This window comes from Semicossyphus pulcher, unplaced genomic scaffold, assembly GCF_022749685.1.
Source record: "Semicossyphus pulcher isolate SPU_LCO1_2020_fin unplaced genomic scaffold, fSemPul1.0.p SCAF_16, whole genome shotgun sequence".
In the NCBI taxonomy this organism is placed as follows: Eukaryota; Metazoa; Chordata; class Actinopteri; order Labriformes; family Labridae; genus Semicossyphus; species Semicossyphus pulcher.
In genome coordinates this window covers 24,448,045-24,467,424 of record NW_027211670.1, presented here as the reverse complement: position 1 = coordinate 24,467,424, position 19,380 = coordinate 24,448,045, and the positions used below count along the sequence as shown (strand labels likewise).

Genomic DNA, 19,380 nt, shown 5'->3' with positions numbered 1-19,380 from the left:
ATCCTGGAAAATCACCAGATTGGCAGCAGATACTCGATGATATCAGCAGCTATTTTAGGGACCTTGAGCTCGTGACCCGTTTGAACGATGGTTTTTATGACGCTTTCAGCAGCTCGTCTCCCTGAGACCTCGGAGGACTGCAGGAGAATGTTAATCAAGTGGCCCCGCTGCAGTCTGAAGAACGAAAGGAAGACGCAGAGTACAAATCTCACATTATTGATGCATGTTTTTCTATGATTGAACGAGACGGTACATGCGCTACTGAAAGTGCAGCCTGGAACTTTTAATGAAGTGAGAGAGAGACGGATGTTTCCAGGAAACCTCAGGAGCTGGCGTCCAACCCGACTCAACCGCACGCAGGCTCAAACATTTTGTCCTTTTATTGAAAAATTCAGTTTTTGTTGTTTTAACTCGGGTTATTCATTAAAGGAAAGGTTTCACATTCACTTATTTACTTCGTTTCCCAGAACGGAAATAAAGGATTGAATATATCTCATGTCTGTGCATAAAAACAGGCCTGGAGTCGGGTAAATTAGCCTAGCGTAGCATAAGACGGGAAGAAGAGGGAAAGGCTAGTCTGGATGCACGACTACGTCTTCTCCTGCACATGATCAATGATGTAAAAATGACGAGGCAGGTCTGATCTTAAACTGCTTCTCAGCTAACAGTTTATTCATTCACAAAGTGCGTCTGCCACATACAGTCCAGTCAGAGTGTTTCCATCTGTTTTTAGGTGCATTTTAAATTAAGAGCAACAGAAAGCAGCCTGGTGAATAAATCATGAAGGCGCACGAAGCTTGTGACTTAAACCTCCACTGAAGAGAGGAAAACATGAGGTCTGTGTGGAGCCATGAGGAGACTTTACTTCCTCAGATTAATGCATGAAAAAAAGTCCTTTATAAACGGTTTCCATGGAGCTTTTATTTCAGGTTTGACTGAAGCTCCTTCCTCACTGCAGTGATTTAATAGCATCCTCCTGCAAAATGATCACCGTTTATCTTAATGAGCCAAATCTGAATGATCACTTAACAGGAAATTAATGCTTAATTTTTCTGGTAAAGTGAACTAAAAGATGAGACGACCAGAAAGTCAAAAATACACTCACAACACGTCCAAAGCTCCTGACCGACACACAGTCTCGTGTTGGTTCTGAACCAGGGAAAACTTAACGTAATTTAAGACACCATCTGCCTCCAGTTTACATCAGCGCCAATGATTGTATATGTCAATAGACGACGCGTCTCCGTCTGCTCCCATTGTACGAAAGTGATGCCAACATAGCCCCTGTGATGGGCGCTGCTATCTTGCGATGGTGACGTCTGCGCAGTAGAGATCGGCGGGTGGCGCCGCCGCAGCCACTTCCGCTAACCAAAACACACACTTAACTTACCGTAAAGACAGCAAGGATCTCGCTCGCCGGCGTGTTTAACAGCAGAACAGCTTCTTGTGTTGGTCTGAGGTGAACGTTCACAGATATGGAAACTTACTTACGTATTACATGAAGAATGATTCAGAGACATTAATGTGTGTTATTAAATGATAGGATAAACACTCTGTTCTATACAAAGAGGTTTAACAGACATAAATCTGTGAGCTGCGGTGCCACAGAGAATGAATTCAAAGGTCAAACAGCTTAATTTAAGGCTCAAACCTTTTCTACCTTTAATCTTCTGGCTCTGTGTGAAGCCCTCTGCTGTGACGTCCTAAAAACTGCTCTGCACTTTGCTTGGTACGTGTGCTTTCTAAATAAAGACGATAATCTATGCAGATTATGTGCGACCGTGAGCCCAGAGGAACCAATCATGCAGCATTGTGTAGATTTGATTTGAATAAAGGAGAGACGTTTGGGGGGAAAAGCTGTTTCTTTGGTCACCTTTAATTCAGTCGGATAGTCGGAAACGGATTTTTTAAAGCAGCTTGAACAGAAATAAAAACCAAATACTGATTTTAAACGACGTCTATGAACTCAAATAGATAGAAAGTGTTCCTAAAAGTCCACTGACTCTTTATTTATTCACAGCTCAAAGCAGAACTTTGTCCATCTTAACTTCTGACTTTGACATGATTCTCCGCAGACACGTCTCTCTCTAGGTTCCTGCGTTTGGGGTTTAGGGAATATCTCAAACTAGGTAATCTTGATTGGGAATGACAGTCCCAGCACACTGTCAACAGGCTATTTTTACCCCACTCATTGCACATTACTGCCCTCAGGCAACCCTTTCCCGTTTCATCCCCTCTCCCCCCAGAACATTTCCCCTTATTCAAACGCGCCTTTATGTTTATCAGCCGTCGCTGATGTATCTGACGCACGTGTCATTCTTTGCTTTACATTTTGGCTTTTAGATCAGAGTTGATCTCCATGCTGGAAACATTTAACCCTTAAACCTCTGCAGCAGGAATGTTCTGCCAGCTCTTTTATCTCGGGCTGCAGGATTAAGGCCAAAGTGATGATCACGATTATTTATTCATTTTAGGGATATTTGTTTTTATTGTTCTCTTTATTCCAGTCTAAACTGCCGCTGCAAGGTCGGCGCTCATCACATGACTGACAGTGAAGCCCAGACCTCTCACGGCTGTTCAGGGAGCGCTTGATTTGATGTTTTTAGAGTTTTCTACGGGAGGAGCATTTTAAACATCAATATCGCCGCCGATCATTTTCACTTTATTTAATTGTGAGAAGCCATCGTTATGCCTACGACCTGCTTTTATCTATATTCTGGCTTATTATGATGTCAGTACGAGAAGTATTTTCAAATGTGTCATATCCCTAAATTCTGTAGAGCCGACGATTAAAGGTTCGATAAGTCAGGAAACAATTTTAATCAATAAAAGTTTTGAAGTTGCATCATAAATACAAGAGCTGAAACAATTAGACAATAAGATTTTGCTAAATTAAGTTAAATAAAATTTGCAGGAATGTGTTGTAGCTGGATTTGTGGTGCTTCCAAGTAAAATAGATTTGCTTTAACTACACGGTTTCACACACTGGAAAAACTGCTTTAATTTCTCCCCTGAACAAAACATTTAATAGATATTTTAAATCTGAGCTGGATCACAGTTCCCTCACGACTTTTACTCCGGGATATTTCCACCTCTTGTCGTCCAATTATATAAATTAAATGAAAAAAAACAGAAAGTTGTTGGGCTGGAAACCAAAACAAACAGCTGGAAAACATAGAAGACATTTCTGTAGCTGTCTTAAAGCAAGTTGTTCTTCCAGATGAGGGAAACAGCTGCTGATGAACACTGAAACATGGGAGCAGACAAACTGCCTGCTGTGTAGACTCGCCCTGTTTGACTGAGAGAAAATCACAAACCGTCTCCTAAAACAGGCAAAAACAATTTTTAAACCACTGCAGCTTCAGCCGACTGTGGGGCTGCTTCACTTTCTCCACAGCGGGTCTCCTGTCACTGGAAAAGGTGTGCAACGACCCGAGGAAACGCGCCTCAGGAACAGGGTCAGAGCTGTCCACATCAGTCAGTGAAAAGCGTTTTTTTCTGTACGGGACGAGCGATTAACTGTCTGACACATCCGTACGTGCTCTCACTGCTGAAGTCTCTCCGCGCTGACAGAAAGTCTTTCACTGAACATCAAACAATCCTGCAGACCGGCTCGGAGTGTTTCGAGTGCCTGTCTCATCATCATTTCAATCCTTAGCAGCAGAACTCGCTCAGTATCATCTCCTTAAAGGGAAAGTGGATGTTTTTTAAATAAATACACTTTGATTGCTGCCGTCTACAACTCCTTGGTTCTGCTGCAGCGACAAGAGTAAGCATGAGTAGGCACTTTACAGTCAGTGTGATGAGTTACTATAGCCTCTCTCACACATGCACTGACTGCATCAGGTTGCATGCATGGGCAATTTTTCAGCCCGACTTCATGCAGACTTTTTCCTGCCGGCTTCCTGGTAAAATATCTGCAAGAAGTTGGTGTGAACCGATGTGTGAACGCAGTAAGTAAGTCAGGGCGGCGTGATGATGTCCAGATCATGTGACTGGTGTAAACCAGAAGAGTGACACATAACAGGATGATTAAAAACGTCTGAGGTAAAAGAAGAAGGATCGTTTATGAGACGACAGCAAAGATGTCTGCAGACTGGAGGGATGAAGAGACTCAGGGGCTTCTGGCTGTGAGGGTTGCATCGTGTGCCGTCATCCCAACATAAAGAGCAGCTTCAACCTGAATGAATGAGACGATAACATGACATATCCATAGCACAACAGACAACAGAGGCAACATGACAAAAACAAGACAAGACAGAGACACGCGAGTGCGCCGCACACACCGTTCAGCCATATAATTATGACCCCTGACAGGTGAAGTGATAACATTGATTATCTCGTTACAATGGCTCCTGTCAGCGGGCTGGATATGTCAGGCAGCAAGTGAACATTTTGTCCTGGAAGTTGGCGTCATGGAGGCAGGAAAAATGGACAAGCGTACGGATGTGAGCGACTTTGACAAGGGCCAAACTATGATGGCCAGACGACTGAGTCAGAGCATCTCCAAACCTGCAGCTCCTGTGGGGTGTTCCCGGTCTGCAGGGGTCAGGACCCACCGAAAGTGGTCCCAGGAAGGAAAACCAGCCAAGGCTCAGTGACACACGTGTGGTCCGATCCAACAGAAGAGCTACTGAAGCTCAAACTGCTGAAAAAGTTCATGCTGGTTCTGATAGAAAGGTGTGAATACGCAGTATGCTATAATATTATAATAGAGGGGAGCTGGTTTAGCTCAGGCAGTTTAGGCAGGTCGGACTCCTGGTCTGCCGATCATTTGGTGCATGTCATCCCCTCGCTCTCTCCTCCCCAACATGTCCTGTCCTATCTACAGCTGTCCTGTCAAATAAAGGCAGAATAAGAATCATGGTTAGCGCTGTCGCCTCACAGCTAGAAGGTTAGCAGACACATGCAGCGTCAGCTTTGATGCCCTATTTGTTCTCAAAGCTATGAATGCTATGCTAAATGTTGGCTCTGTAGGTTAGCTAGTGCTGTATTGTTACAGAGCTAATCAACCTCAGCCAAAGCTTAACACCAGCCCTTAAACAATATATATAATTAACTGCACAATTAAACTCTTTTAGCCAAATATATGCAACTGCAGCGACACAAACGCGGCGGTAAATACTTACAGACAGGGCTCATACTACACAACTGTGTGGCTTTGTTCCTGTGATTGAACTGCAAAATTATATGTAATATATCTGAGCCTGGGCTGCACGGTGGTGCAGTGGTTTGCGCAGCAGCTAGCAGGTTCCCAGTTTGAATCCCGGCTCAGACGTAGTGGGCCTTTCTGTGTGGAGTTTGCATGTTCTCCCTGTGCATGCATGGGTTCCCTCCGGGTACTCCGGCTTCCTCCCACAGTCCAAAGACATGCTCGTTAGGTTCACTGGGGAATCTAAAGCCGTTTTCCCTCTTACCCGCTTACACCCCACTTTTTTGCTTAGTGGGAAACGTTACAATCTGCATTCAGACCCGGGTCACATGACTCTTCAGTAGACCCAGGTAATTATCGCCTTTTACTAACCCTGTCTCCGACACGTTTTTGACGTCAGACGGTGACGCAGCACAAAAGAGACCATCGGCATAAGCGGGTCTTCCCATGTCTGAAAAACCTGCGTCAGTGCACTGATTTTAGATGGGAAAGGGGTATAAATTGCCCGTAGGTGTGAGCGAGAGCGTGATAGGTTGTCTGTCTCTGTGTATCAGCCCTGTGATTGACAGGTGATCAGTCCAGACGTAGCCCCGCCTCTCGCCCAATCACAGCTGGGATAGGCTCCAGCCCCCCTGAGACCCTGAACAGGATCAGCGGTACACATAATGGATGGATATTAAACTTGAGAAGATATGCATAATTCTAATAATAATAAAGACAAAAGATTGTGTAGTTATAAATGATAGATTAGAGACGGTGCAAAGAGCTGCCAGAGGATGACAATGGATGAGACACTAACAGGAAGGAAAGATGGTTCCCTGGTTTATCCATCAGTGCAAATCACACACGGCAGACGTAACACGACAAAAACATCGTGAAAGATGCATCGAGACAAACAGAGGAAAACTACTTGATGACAGGAGGCGGCGAGTGGATGTGAGCGACAGGGAGAAGTTGTAGTGACGTGGACGACGTTAAACCAGCCAACCTGCTTCTGGTACGAGGGGGAGTCAGGACTTCTGCTTTTAGGCTTTTTTACATGCATGTATTCATCTGGAGTGAAGCATGTGTGCACTTGTGCCGTCGCTGTTTGTAAGTGAGGATTTCAGAGGGCTGGTGAGGATAAGAAATGCACTTTATTTATTTGCATGCATTATTAATAAAGTGTCATGAAGCTGTGTTTGAAGCAGCTTCAGTCATTTTGTTTTAAATATCTCTCACAAGGTCAGAGTCATTAAAGCCTCACTTATTATTTACAAAAATGCACGCGTGATTTTGTGCACAGGCTGTCAGCTTGAGCCGCCGCACCTCCTCCTCTGCAGACGGCTTCTGATGTTTAAAAAAATCATCCTCATGAAACGTCTGACAACTCTCCTTTCAACTTTAAATTGCCTCATTTGCAGTATTTCAATATTTCAGCTCCGCAGTGTCAAAACATCTGCAGGAAAAAAAAGTGTCCCTATTTGACGATTTGATTTCCTTCATCTCCAATGTGAAATGACAAATGTGAAATTCGCTGCAGATTATGTAACTTCTGTCCTGTGAAGGCAGACAGAAAAATGTTTGCGATGATGGAAAAATATAATTTCACTCATCACTTGTCAGAGCTTTCGTGCATTTTCCTTCAGTGTGCAGAAATGATGCTTTTTTACACTCTATGGTCTCTCTTTGGATTCAAAGTAGGAGACGGATTGAAATTTAAAAATACACCCGATAATTGCGTCACAGCTTTTATGTGAAAAACTGGCCCTTCTTCTCGCAGCAGCCGGATACGAGCGAGCACAGGGGGAAAATACTTCGTGTAAAGTGTTGGAAAAATCCGGTTTGAGAGCAGGTCACCGAGGTTAAATGTAAAGGAAGATAACAATGCTGAGGCCGAGGGTGGCAGACTGTCCTGACAGCAGATGTGTGAAATATCACAGCTTGAAATTCTACCTCTAATGATATCGCTCCCTATTACGCTCAAAAGCAGAGAAGGTCACCGTGCCACGGCAGATCCAGGAGCATTTCACATAATGTAGATTTTCAGGGATACAAGGCCAAAAATCTAAATCTGTGTCCTCTCCTTTTCTCTGTGCAGATAACGTTTACAGGAAATGTCTGGCGAACGGGACGTGGGCGCTGAAGGGGAACTACTCCATGTGTAAGGCCATACTTCACGAGGAGGTAAGACGGCGGCGCGGGGCGTTTGTGTACATTTATCCTGAATAATGAAGCCTTTCACGGAGAGCCTCAAAGCACATGAAACATGCGTTAATCAAAAACCAACAACAAAGGCAGCGAGGTTAGCGGTGGAGGAGGAGGTTGACTCCAGGGTGATTTGTAGAGAATATGGATGCAGGCTTTGGTTGCTTGGTGCCTGCAGCCTAAAGGGACTCCACAATAACGCTAACACACCACAACAACTGTGGTGAATTAGCATGAAAACTGCAGCTTTAATGTCGTCCTTTTTAAGGGTTCGGGGGCTTGGCTGGTTTCCTTCAGTAGGTGGAGGCTTGAAATCTACAAATTAACCTGCAGCTATTCCTCTTCTGATTGCACACAAAGTGTTTCACTTGGTAAATTCCTCAAAAGAAAACTGTGACAGTGATTTTCCCAGGCAGCGCTGTCCTCCGGCGATGTGATGGAGATGTAAACGCAGAGAGGAAAAACACGGTCGGCAGTGTTTTGGTTAAATGGCGGCTGTTACGATCCCGCTGTGCTCCAGATTTTTATCCTGTTTTGTTGTTGCATGCTGTTATCCTCCACCTGGATGCAGCATTGTGATCTGCAGATGTGACGGTGTTGAGCGCTCATTTTAATTAGGATTGAAGAGAGGACAAAGCTTTCAGACAGAACACGCTGACCTACATGAGGCTGGAACGAGCACATTTGAGGTATTGTATGTAAAATGCAAAGATGTTTGTTTGTTGCCGTGACCTGAACATCTGCTGGAGCTGAATATTACACAGTGAAGTTTCCATAAACACTGAGACCCTCTTCTGCTTCAATAAGCTGTCTGTATGTTTTTTCAGACATCTTCCTCGTCCTGAATTTAGAGGATGAAACTGGCTTTATTCTGCACAAATCCCATGAAAAGACGAGAAACAACACTGTGATAATCTGTCTCCTTACACAGTCTGAATCCCTGTTTGGCTCTCAGACTCTTTGTTTATGTGGAGGATATCAACATCAAAAAATGCTCAGTGATTTCCAGAAACAGCTGAGCAGTGTAGCTTTCATCCAGGAAGAAATCGTGCATCTGATGGGGACTATTTTGAGCAGCGGATTGATACATATTTAATGCTCAGGATAGCATTCGCAGCACCATGAACGTTTGTCAGATAATCAGACGGGGTTTCCCGATTCGTTGGCCATTATTATTGATTTACATTTTTCTCTTTACAGCGTGTTTCAAGTCGAAGGATTTAAAATGTTGTTGGATGATTTGGATGTTCAACACGAACCTTTAACCACCTGTTACCAAGTCTTTTAGCGGCCTCATGTTCTGCCTGTATAAGGCATGTTTCACAGAGTTCGCCCGACATTAAAACATTTCCATCGGACTGCTTTCTTTGGCTTTCATGAATGTTTTTTTTTGTGTGTTTTAACTGGTTGAATGATTTTACTCAGCTAAAGTCAGCAGCAGCTCACTTTTCAGATCCCCTGTTTCTCTAAAGAGACATGGATTTGAGAGACATTAGCTGTGTCCCAATTAAGGATGAGTCATTCCTTGGAAGGATGCGGCCCCTGAATTGAAACACAGCTATTAACATTGCTTGTGCTTTTACCTATTTGAATCCCATGTTGATAAAGAGATGAGGAATCCTAACAAAGAACAACCTGAGCGCTGTCATCTAAGGCAGGAGTTCTTCAACTTTTTAGGGCCAGGGAGCCCGTACAGGGGCGAACGTTCTCCAAGGACCCCCTCATAATCGAAACACGGTTATATGCTCATGACCATTTGCACTCCTAGATGCCATTGGAACTGTTTGTATTGTAAAAGTTATCAATGTAAATACTGCAGACCTGTTTCATAGTGATAAACAGAAAAAACATTTAGACAGCATTTATACTTTTGAAGTAGCAGCAGGACAGCTGCAGGAACGGTGCGCTGCGACCTGAGTGAGTTGAGTGATTCATGAGGTGATGTGTCACAATCCGTTTCTATTGGTCCAAAGCTACGTGGGCGGGAGTAATGGACAAAGTATGTTTGTTTTGCTTGCACAAATGGTCGTCATCTATAGACATGCAATTTTTAATGATACAACACAATTATTATTATTATATTATCATTTATTCTAAATTTATTATAATATTTCGCGGACCCCCAGGCTATGGTTCGCGGACCCCCAGGGGTCCCAGGACCCCACTTTGAGAGGCACTGATGTAAGCTAGCAGCAGCTCAGCTCACAGCTGATGTCCTGTGTCTGATGGAGAAAAGTCTCAGAGAAACAGATTTTATATAAAACGGCTTCATTCAGTGTGTTTGGAGGTTTGAATCAGCAGCTCTGATTGTTTTGGAGGGACGGAGAGACTTCAGCTTCCTGTTAAACCTTTTAAGAATCAACTCTCAGCCATATCTGAGACTTCACAACAGCTGCTAGCTTAACTTACAGCCTGCCGTGCTGTTGCTCGTGCACAGCTCAGTGTGCTAAAGAACAAAAGTGCAAATATTTCACTGAAAAGGTGCGCGTCAGATAAAAGTTCTTTTCGGTTGATGCTTTGAATAGTTTTTACGGCGCGGACGTAAACGAGCCATAAATCCGTCTTACTTCAGGTCGTTTGCAGTCGACTCTTCGGCTTCGTTAGTTAGAAGCTTTTAATGCGACATTTTACAGCTTCAGTAGATTCAGAGGAACTGTCTGACACAGTGGGAGCTACTTTTTATTGCATTTCCGCTTAAGAACATAAGAAAAGGATTTGAAGGATACCACATGGAGGTGCAGCCAGGAGGCGATTAGCTTAGCATAAAGACTGGAAGCAGGTGGAAGTCTCTAGCCTGGCTCCGTCCTAAAATAAACATATTAGCACCTCTTTAAAATCTCTCTTAACACATCGCAAACAATCTGTACAGAAATAGCGATGCAAACTGACAAGTTGTGTTTTACGTCAGCCTCCCATGCTTTTATTCTTTATGCTAAGCTAAGCTAATCATGTCCTGGCTCAAGAGGGGAATGAATCTCAGCAAGAAAGCAAACTCGTGTTTTTGCCAAAGCTCTTTTGCTTTCCTGTTCGTCGTTTCTCCGTCATGTGACTTTTTGTGATGTCATGTTTGTGTTGTGTTTTCTGGCGTCGCCTCACGAGGATCTTTGCTCTTATCCTCTCCACAAAGCTCAGATCGGCTCGTTTGTTTCAGGGTTTTATCAGGATTTGGCTTCACAGTCGGAACTTGTTAGAGGGATCAGGCCTGTTGATGTTGGTCGTTTCCTGGGATTTGTTAACAATAAAAAAACATATCGAGTACCCCCTTTTTCTGTAAAGGATTATGTGTAACCTGTGAAGGCATGTTGACCTTAAACGCAGCACTTTATCGAGGAAACAGTTGCAGACCCTTCAGTTTGTGAGTGTGATGTCTGATCGATCCCTGCAGAAGATGGATACAGACTGTCTGACCTTTTAAAAATGTGCGTTTGATTTTGTGTGTCCTTTTGGAGCCGTAAAACAAATCAGCAGGTGGCGTGATTGACATCAGGGGGAAAGGCGGGGGAGTTAAAGTAGATCCTCTTTAAAGTTCAGTCGGTATTGAACTGGATATCCAGCGGTCCCATCGGGAGGAGAAAGTGTAGATCAAAGGCTTATTGGAAAGTTTGTTTGAGTGGAGACGAATCCTCTCCTCCTCTTGGGACTCGCTCGAGGTTATTTTCTCAAACAAAAGATAAGAGTCTTTGTTTCCTTGGAAGGAGAGTGAGTCAGGTTTCTTGTGGCCCACACGTTTAGTTGGACCTGGAGCGAGAGGTGGGTGGGTCTTATATTATCCTCCTGTCCGCCCCTCCTCCTCTCAGGCTCTGCTATCCATCTTATGTCCGCCTGATTTATGTCCTGATGTGTCAGCCCGTCCTGCACCAGTCAGTATCTATTCATTTCTCTCCTTTTCAGGTCTATATCACAGCTCACATGCTCGCAGAGAGAGTAATCCTTCATCGTGTAATCACCATCCATTGTGATCATTCCTCCTGTCATAGCTGCCTTTAAAGCGTCCTTTTTTAGAGTCTCTCTCTGTGTTCCACACGGGGACATGATCTGCACTCCTTGTTTGGTGAAAAAATGTATCTCACAGCAGCAGAGGAAATGTCCTGTAAGTTACATTAAGACCTGCCTACTGGGACAACAGTAATGATATGCGTGTGTGACTCCCTGGATGATGATACCCGAGTGGCTTCTGTAAGTCAGACATCTGAGGACTCATGTTTGCTCTGGCTGAACTTCAGGATGTAATTCTTTGAAAAATGTGGACTCTGGGGCGGCAGGCAAGAAACACAACATGTCTGATTCACTAGATGTCTCTGAAGTGTGTCGTGCATCACAATCTGTAAACACATGACGTCCTGAAAGATCAAACGTACGTGACATTTACACCTCCCAAACACCACAAAGAGATGTTAAAGGACCACAAATAAGACTTCAATACAGGGCTCAATGTACAAATTTAGCATCAAACTAAGACTTGAAATCAGGTTCGTTACCTGAATGTGGTGCATCATGGGTGATTTCAGTGTGTCTTTGGGTGGATAGGGTGTCTCTGCTCTGGATGACTGACGCTGGAGGACGGGGAGCAGCTCGTTCTTCCTCTCGGCCTTCACACACTCATCATGCTGCTCTTTGTTAGTCGTGTTGCTTTGCGGCACAGGCGCAGGCTTCATGACCTCTTTGCTGATTATTTTGTCTTCTTAACATCACTCGCCCTACACCTGGAACACCTCCAAACAACGGATGATGAGCCGTTTTGGGGGAGGGGTGTTTCGGTTTAATGAGTGACTCGCTCTCTTCCTGTTTTGCAGCGTTCAAAATCCCGACATGATAATGCGACACGTCGCACAAACAACACTCCAAAGACGTAACAGAGAAGTATATTTTGAGATCGTAATGAAGCAACAAAGAGGCATACACGAGGACAGCTACTTTCTCTTCCCATTTTCAACAGCTGCTGTAACTATGGCAACCACAGACCTCAGTCCTCTGAAAGTCACCAGTTAACATGGTCACTCGCTGAACCAAAACACCGTGAAACACACTCTAAACTGTCGCTGAGAGGTTCGGCGTTCATCACATGACACGCCAGCTCCCCCAAAAGTGAAGGCCAAAGCTCTCCATCGCCCCCTGGGGGAGCGGCTGCTAGTTTAGGGAGCGCTTGATTTGATATGCAGCAGAGTTTAATTCGGGCGGAGCATTTTAAACGCCAATATCACCGACAATCATGTTTATTTAATCGTTATTCGCGATTAACTGTGCAGCCCTGACTACAGTGACATTAAAAAGACAAAATGCACAGTGACCATTAAAGATTATACAAGGACTGCAGTAAGACACTGAGTAACCACAGAGAACAAAACAGCGACAGCAGCAGCAGACGACGACGGCAGAATCCTAAAATGACCCTAAACTCAACCAAACGAACCTAAAATAACGAGACTCAAAACAACTATAAAGATGCATTAAGATCTGTCTCCTGGGACCAACACTAATGATATGCATTTACTATCCCCTGGATGATAAATACCCATGTGGCTTCTGTAAGTCCGACATCTGGAGCCCCGTGTTTGCTTTGGCTGAACTAACTTGTTTGGATTTACTTGGTTTGCACTGAATTTGTCTTTGTTTTGTTTGTAATTTAACTGTAAGTGTTGTGATGTCTTGGACAGGCTTCCCTACTCTAAATGCAAATGCTCTTCCTGGTTAAATAATCTTCCACAGGTTCTCAATCACAGGTGTAGCAGACCTTCTGTGCTAGCAGCTGTTGTGCAGTCATTCTGGATTGCTGCACAGGAAGCGAGCTATTATGTGAGCTATGTGGCGGTCTCCTTATCCTGCAGCGTTCTTCCTGTTTACACCCTCCGGCCTGCCCAGTGTGTATAAACGGTCATGTCTTGAGCGTTTTCGGCAAGTTCATATGGAAGGAAATCATTTCAGAATGAGGCTAATGTGCTTCTAGGAAGGATGGTCCTGGACCGGACAAAGAAATCGTTATACAACAGGTGTTATAAAAAGCAGCTGAGGTGTAATCAGTGTCTTCAGATGTGTATCACATGAAAAGCAGCAGAACTCAGAGTAACATGACTCCTGTACGGTGGCCCTGAAGCTCAATGCTCTGTTCCTTAGAAACAAATGCAAACTGACAGAACAACCAGAAGTGAAAGAGATCAACAAGAAGCCAACACTTTGGAAAAATAACTCTGAAGATTGGGGCGTCGGTTTAGCTCGGCGGTGCGGCCCGCAGCCCGTGTGCAGCAGCCCCAGGCTCCACTCCAACCCTGAGCAGCATGCAGCCTCTGCTGCAGGTCATCCACCCTCTCTCTTACCACATTTCCAGCTTTATCCACTGTCCGATCAAATAAAGGCGAAGGCCAAAAACATGATCTTAAAAAAAAAAAAAGGAAAGAAAATACTTAAAAATAATACTCGGGGCGCTGGTTTGGCTCGGTTGCTGGAGCGTGTGCCTGATGTGCAGGGGCAGAGTCCTCGATGCTCCGGCTCCGGCTCGCAGCCCTTTCATGCATTTCTTTCCCCGCTCTCTCCTCCCCACATTTCCTCACCATTTTCACTGTCCTATCAAATAAAGGCCAAAAACACCAAGACAAACACTTAAAAGATTAAATATTGAACAGTTTCGTTTTTTCTTTCTGTGATTCAGATCTGTGTTGGTGCTCAGTGAAAACCTTATCTCTATAAAGAGAAGAGATGTCTGCTGATGATGCAGAATCTGTATGCAACACATTTTGTGTCTGAAGCATTTTTGTTTCTGTTTATAATACAAGCAATTGTCTCCTCGTGTTTGAGCAGGACTTCGTTTGTCTTTGTGGAGAGAGGCGGAGGCAGCTGTGACGCAATCGAAGAACGAATGAATTAGCATTTTATTACATCTCAAATCTGACATCTGAATTTTAGTGAAGCTATCTGGTGTGGATGTCGTCTTTAAACTCCAAATCTCACGTCTCAAGTTGCTTGTCGGACTGTAAACAATGATAAGTGCTCAGAAAAGGAAGCGTTGTCCTGGACTCGAAGCACTCGAAGCACTGTAAACAAAAAGGGGGCCACTCCCAAAGGCTGTATCTGAGTTAAGAATAAAGCTGATGGGTTCCAAGATCTCCACAAAGATGCAAAATGACAACAAGGACATGCAAAGTGACGATTAGAAGATAAAACAACCTCAAAGATGTGACATGAACACGATAACATGCAAAACACTCACATAGAAACACTTCAGCTGCCAATACAAACCCGATCAACAGATACGACTCCATGAGCCTCAAACGATGACGACGAACAATGTGTCCTTGGAAAGTTTGTTGACTCAAGCGGTGGGATGCAGCAGGAAGTGGGGGACAGAAAGTGTGTCTACCTTTCCTGAATGGTGGAGATGAAAGGCTGCTGTCATAACCTCCTCCTGGCTGCATCACGCCTCCTCCACAATCTCGCTAAGAAGTCACTCTTTTGTTTGTGTCTCTTTGTCTTCAGACTTTCTCCTTCAAGGCATTCTCTGTGTTTTATTTACACACAAAAAGTGATGGAAACCGACGTGTAAAGGATGAAAGAAGAGCTTTTCAATCCCTTCTCTGGATCAGCCGTGATTGCAGCAGTAATTATCGCTTTTTATAGACACGAGTTTTCTAATAAAACAGGCTTGTAAAAAGCCAAACCCATCCTGTAATTAAGTACAGCGTAACAGACACATTGTAGGATTATTCTGCGAACAAATCATCAACCATGCAGTGTGCATTCATGAACCACAAGAGTTGTTTCCATGATATTTGTCCGCTCAAGAGTTAAAGATTTGTTCTGCAGCACCAACATAAAGTGAATGGGAGAGATGCTTCATGCAGGGCGGGGCAGGGATTAAACATGCGCTCATTTAATCTGGACGTAGACACCAGGAGGTTACATAAATCCACTTACAGCACAGATTACTGTTGGTAGTGTGGGGCGGAAATCCGATCACAATGGATACGTGAGTCACAGACGGCGCTCGGTTTTAGGCAGCGCTTCAGAGTTTCATGTGTGCAGTGTAAAACCTGCAGAGCGAAGGCCTCATGTGGAAGCTGCATGAGAGTGTGTGTGCACGTTCACAGGCTGTAGAGTCTTCATGGTTAGAGGATGGCACAGGTCCCTCTGACATCTGGAAGCTGACAGGTATGATGATAGGTTGTGGGCTTCTTGGTATCACAGCTGGATTATTCGTCAGGTCGACAAGGTCCAGGGCCCCGAGACCAGATCATTTTGTGTTAGAATGTCAAGCAGATACAAAAACATGACAAAGAGGTGCAAAAGGTGATGAAAAAAATGACTCCAATAAGATGCTTCATGACTACAAAGGGACAGGATACCAAAAGGAAATGTGAAATGACTGCAAAGAGAAACAAAATGATTTCAGAGCGATAAAATCAGACAACAAAGCTGTGCAAAAAGATTACAAACAATGTGGGAAAAGAAACAAGATGCCAAATGACCACAAAGAAATGTAAACTAAAAACAAAGAGACACAAAACAACTAAAAAGAGAGGCTCAAATGGACTACAAAGAGATGCAAAATGACTTCAAAAAGGTCAAAAATGAGCACACAGAGATGCAACATGACCACAACATGCAAAACGATGATTGCAACAGCTGCAAGACGACAGAGAGACACAAAACGACAAAAATTGACAAATGGACTACAAAGATATGCTTATTGGCTACAATGATAAGACGACAAAATGACCACAGAAAGGAAAATGACTACAACAAGACAATTTATATTTCAGTAAGATCCAAGTTTATAAAAATGATGAAAAATGACCAAAAAAGACTAAAAACTTCAGACAAAAACAGCCACAGAGAAACATGCCTGCAGTGTTGGTTAACGTTACTTTTAAAAGTAACTTCTTACATTGCTGCAAAATAACTTTTGCGTTACCAAAGATTAACCCCCCTTTACGACTTGTTGCACATGTGTGTTATATTGTCAGAACGGCGTGTAGCCTGCTGTACGTCTACCTTTGAATGTATCGACTCTATCATCATTGCATCGCCTCGTTTACGACCCATAATCTGTAACTCTGCAGCCTGATAACAGGACTGACAGACGCAGTATAACCTTTACAGCTCTTTATTATGCTAACAGTCTGACAGTAAACTGGGCAGAGGCATACAGTATTAGGCACAGCTGTTTCCATGACAACAATACAACACAGGCTCTTAGTCCCACCAGTGTTGTGGAGTTGTGTTTAGCTGCAGATGCTTCTTCACGTTTGAGGTCGAGCTCTTCACAGCTGACGAGCACTTCTCCTCCAGACACAGCTTACATTTCACCGTCATGTTGTTCTCGTCCCTTTCACCCAAACATTCAGAATAATGTGAATATTTCCACAAAGTAAACGCTGTCCTCTCTGTTAGCTCGCTAGCTGAGTTAGCTAGCTACACATGTGCAGTGACACAGCTGTGTTTACCTTCTGCTGGTACGCAGCGACCTGCCAAGAAGGAGGAGAGAAACAGAAACAGAGCTTCAGGGAGTTTCTGTTTCTGTGGAGACAAAAGGAAAAGAGAAATACGGTGATTTGTTTTCCAGTGACAGATTTCTGTTGAAAAACTAAACTTTCTTATGAAAACTAAATAACAGATTACTTGAATTGCAGAACAAACGCGTTACGTTACTCCATACAACAAAAAAAGTAATCAGAGTACTCTAACAGATTACTTTGTAACGCGTGAACCAACACCAAGGACTTTATAAAGATGCAAAATGACTTTAAAAGGGACAAAAATAACCGCACAGAGATGTCAGAAGACCACAAGACACAAAATGAGGACTACAGCAGCTGGCAAGACGACAAAGAGACACAAATTTGCTGCAAAGACTCAAAAGAACCAAAAGAAAAAGCCCAAAGGACGACAGAGAGATCACAGAGGAGACATGTGTCTCTCTCAGTCTGGGTGTCTTGAATGTATTCATGCCTGTTGGCGGTTTGAATCACAAAGAGCAGCTGTTCTCTCAGTGTGATTTCATATCAGAATATTTAAACATGTTTATCTGGCACCGTTTAACACACTGAATAAACAGCTACTATTGAGAATGTTCAGTTTGTTATTGCTTCTTTAAAACTCTGCCAAGTGTTGCCTGATTCAAAGTTTCTAAATGAGCCGCTTGTTAAAAAACGAGTCAGAGCCAAGAGAAACAGACTGAAGAGGATTTTCAGTTTCACTCTGACGATTCTTCCTGTGTTTCTCTCTCCCTGCAGAAAAAAGGAAAGATGCACTACCAGATCGCCGTGATCATAAACTTCCTGGGTCACTGCATCTCCATGGTGGCTCTGCTCATCGCCTTCTTCCTCTTCTTGTGTTTGAGGTGAGTGTTGCTCTCGCTGCCACCAGGCTGCTGATAATCCCGAACGCATCCTTGATGTGACAGAAACGTCAGTGTTCCTAAGATCCCGCGTTCAAAGCGTTCTCTCGTTCTTATTCAAAAACCGTTTGGTCATGGGATAAAACATTTCCTATCTCAATCCCGCAGATGTAAAGGGGTTTAGACGCCCGCAAAAACTAGGGCACATTTCCCCTCAAATGGGAATAATATAGCTGTCTCAGGAAGCTGCGAGGAACACCAAAGCATCCAGCGGGGGCCTGCTGGGACGGCCGGTGGAGGTGGGATGGTTTTCTGTGACAAACTGCAAAGCAAACCGTGCGTTAACGAGAGAAAGGTCTTAGCACCCTCAACAGCCAGGGCTGCTATCGATCCTCGAGACACCCCCGGGGGTGAGAAAAGCGTGAAAGGGCACAGGGAGAAATAATAAATAGACTTTTTACAGGACAGCGTTTATGCACAACCCGTGTTTGTGTGCCGCAGTGCTTCAGGGAGCGAGGGAGGACGAGTGTCGGCCAGCTAAAAATGGCATCGGGGCAGTGGAGGAGTTTGGCATTTATTACTCACCTTTCTCACTCTTTTAATGAGATCGAGCAGCATTTAAGGGAAGCGTTCTGCTGCCAGGGGAGGAGAGAAAGGTTGGCACTCCAACTGTAAAGAGACAAAAGAATCAAGGCAAAGAGAAAAGTTCATCCTTCAAACACTTAAATGTAACTTTAGCTTCTGTAATGAGAGTGAATAAAAAGTGAAGCTCATGTTCCGATTTCAAGGTTTTCTTTTTACTGAAGAGAGAGAGAGCTGACTCCTGGATGAGTCAACAAAGACACAAGTTAATTTGGTTTAAATATGTTGCCTTTGATTCTGAGACTTTTTGTCAAACGATTTGAACAGAAATGAACTCTTTTTGTGTCTGTGTTTTTATCACACTCGGGGGCAAGTTAGCACAAAGACAGCACCATGACTTGTAAAGCACTCACGACCTCTGTCTGCTGCTTGGACAGGTATTGCACTAATGAACATCAAGTATTGCATCTCAGGGGAATCTCCTTCTTATGCATCTGATGAAGTTTATATTGCTAGGAACATAAACGTGATATTTCCTGCAGATATCTGCTCACGAGGACTCCAGGCCCCTCGGGTACCACAAATAGTGTGACGTGAGGTTTGCATATTAACTCATTTAAATGCATGCAAAGAGCAGAGACAGAGTATCTTCCTTGCAGCACAGTGACAGTTGCGTTTCATCCTTTGTGCTTAAAGAAATACAACATTTCTTTTTGTCTTCAGTTATCTGACAGTGAATCTGTTTAAAGTGCTGAATGTTTTATGAGGTTGTAACTTCAGCGTTCCCTTGATATTAGTGATGCACGTGATGGTGTTTAAGCTGTGGATGTTTAACAAAAACACAGTGAGAGTCAATAGAGGGATTAAGTGGACTAAAGGTTATAGGACCCAAACGCAGACTGTAAAGGCACTGGCAATTATACAAGGCTTATGGGAAATGAAGCAGGAAAGGTCTGACACAGGCGAATAAATCTCAAGAGAGTGTGCGAGAATCAAAAGTGTACACATCAGGAAATGTGCAAAGAAACAAAGAAGAGGTCAGGAAGGTCAGGTGATATGAGGAAAGGGCTGAACGGCAGGACATGTGACGGAGATGAAACCAGCTCAGGGAAACAAACGCAAACAGCTAGCG

At 43.8% G+C, this 19,380-nt stretch overlaps 1 protein-coding gene across 1 annotated transcript in view; it reads left to right on the top strand.

Annotated features, from left to right (window-relative positions):
• Positions 1-19,380, top strand: part of LOC138593317 (corticotropin-releasing factor receptor 1-like) — a 74,945-nt gene that overhangs the window by 30,539 nt on the left and 25,026 nt on the right. The window contains exons 5-6 of the mRNA XM_069664270.1: positions 7,233-7,318; positions 17,563-17,669. Coding sequence (XP_069520371.1) covers positions 7,233-7,318; positions 17,563-17,669 — 193 coding nt within the window. The remainder of the gene's footprint in view (positions 1-7,232; positions 7,319-17,562; positions 17,670-19,380) is intronic.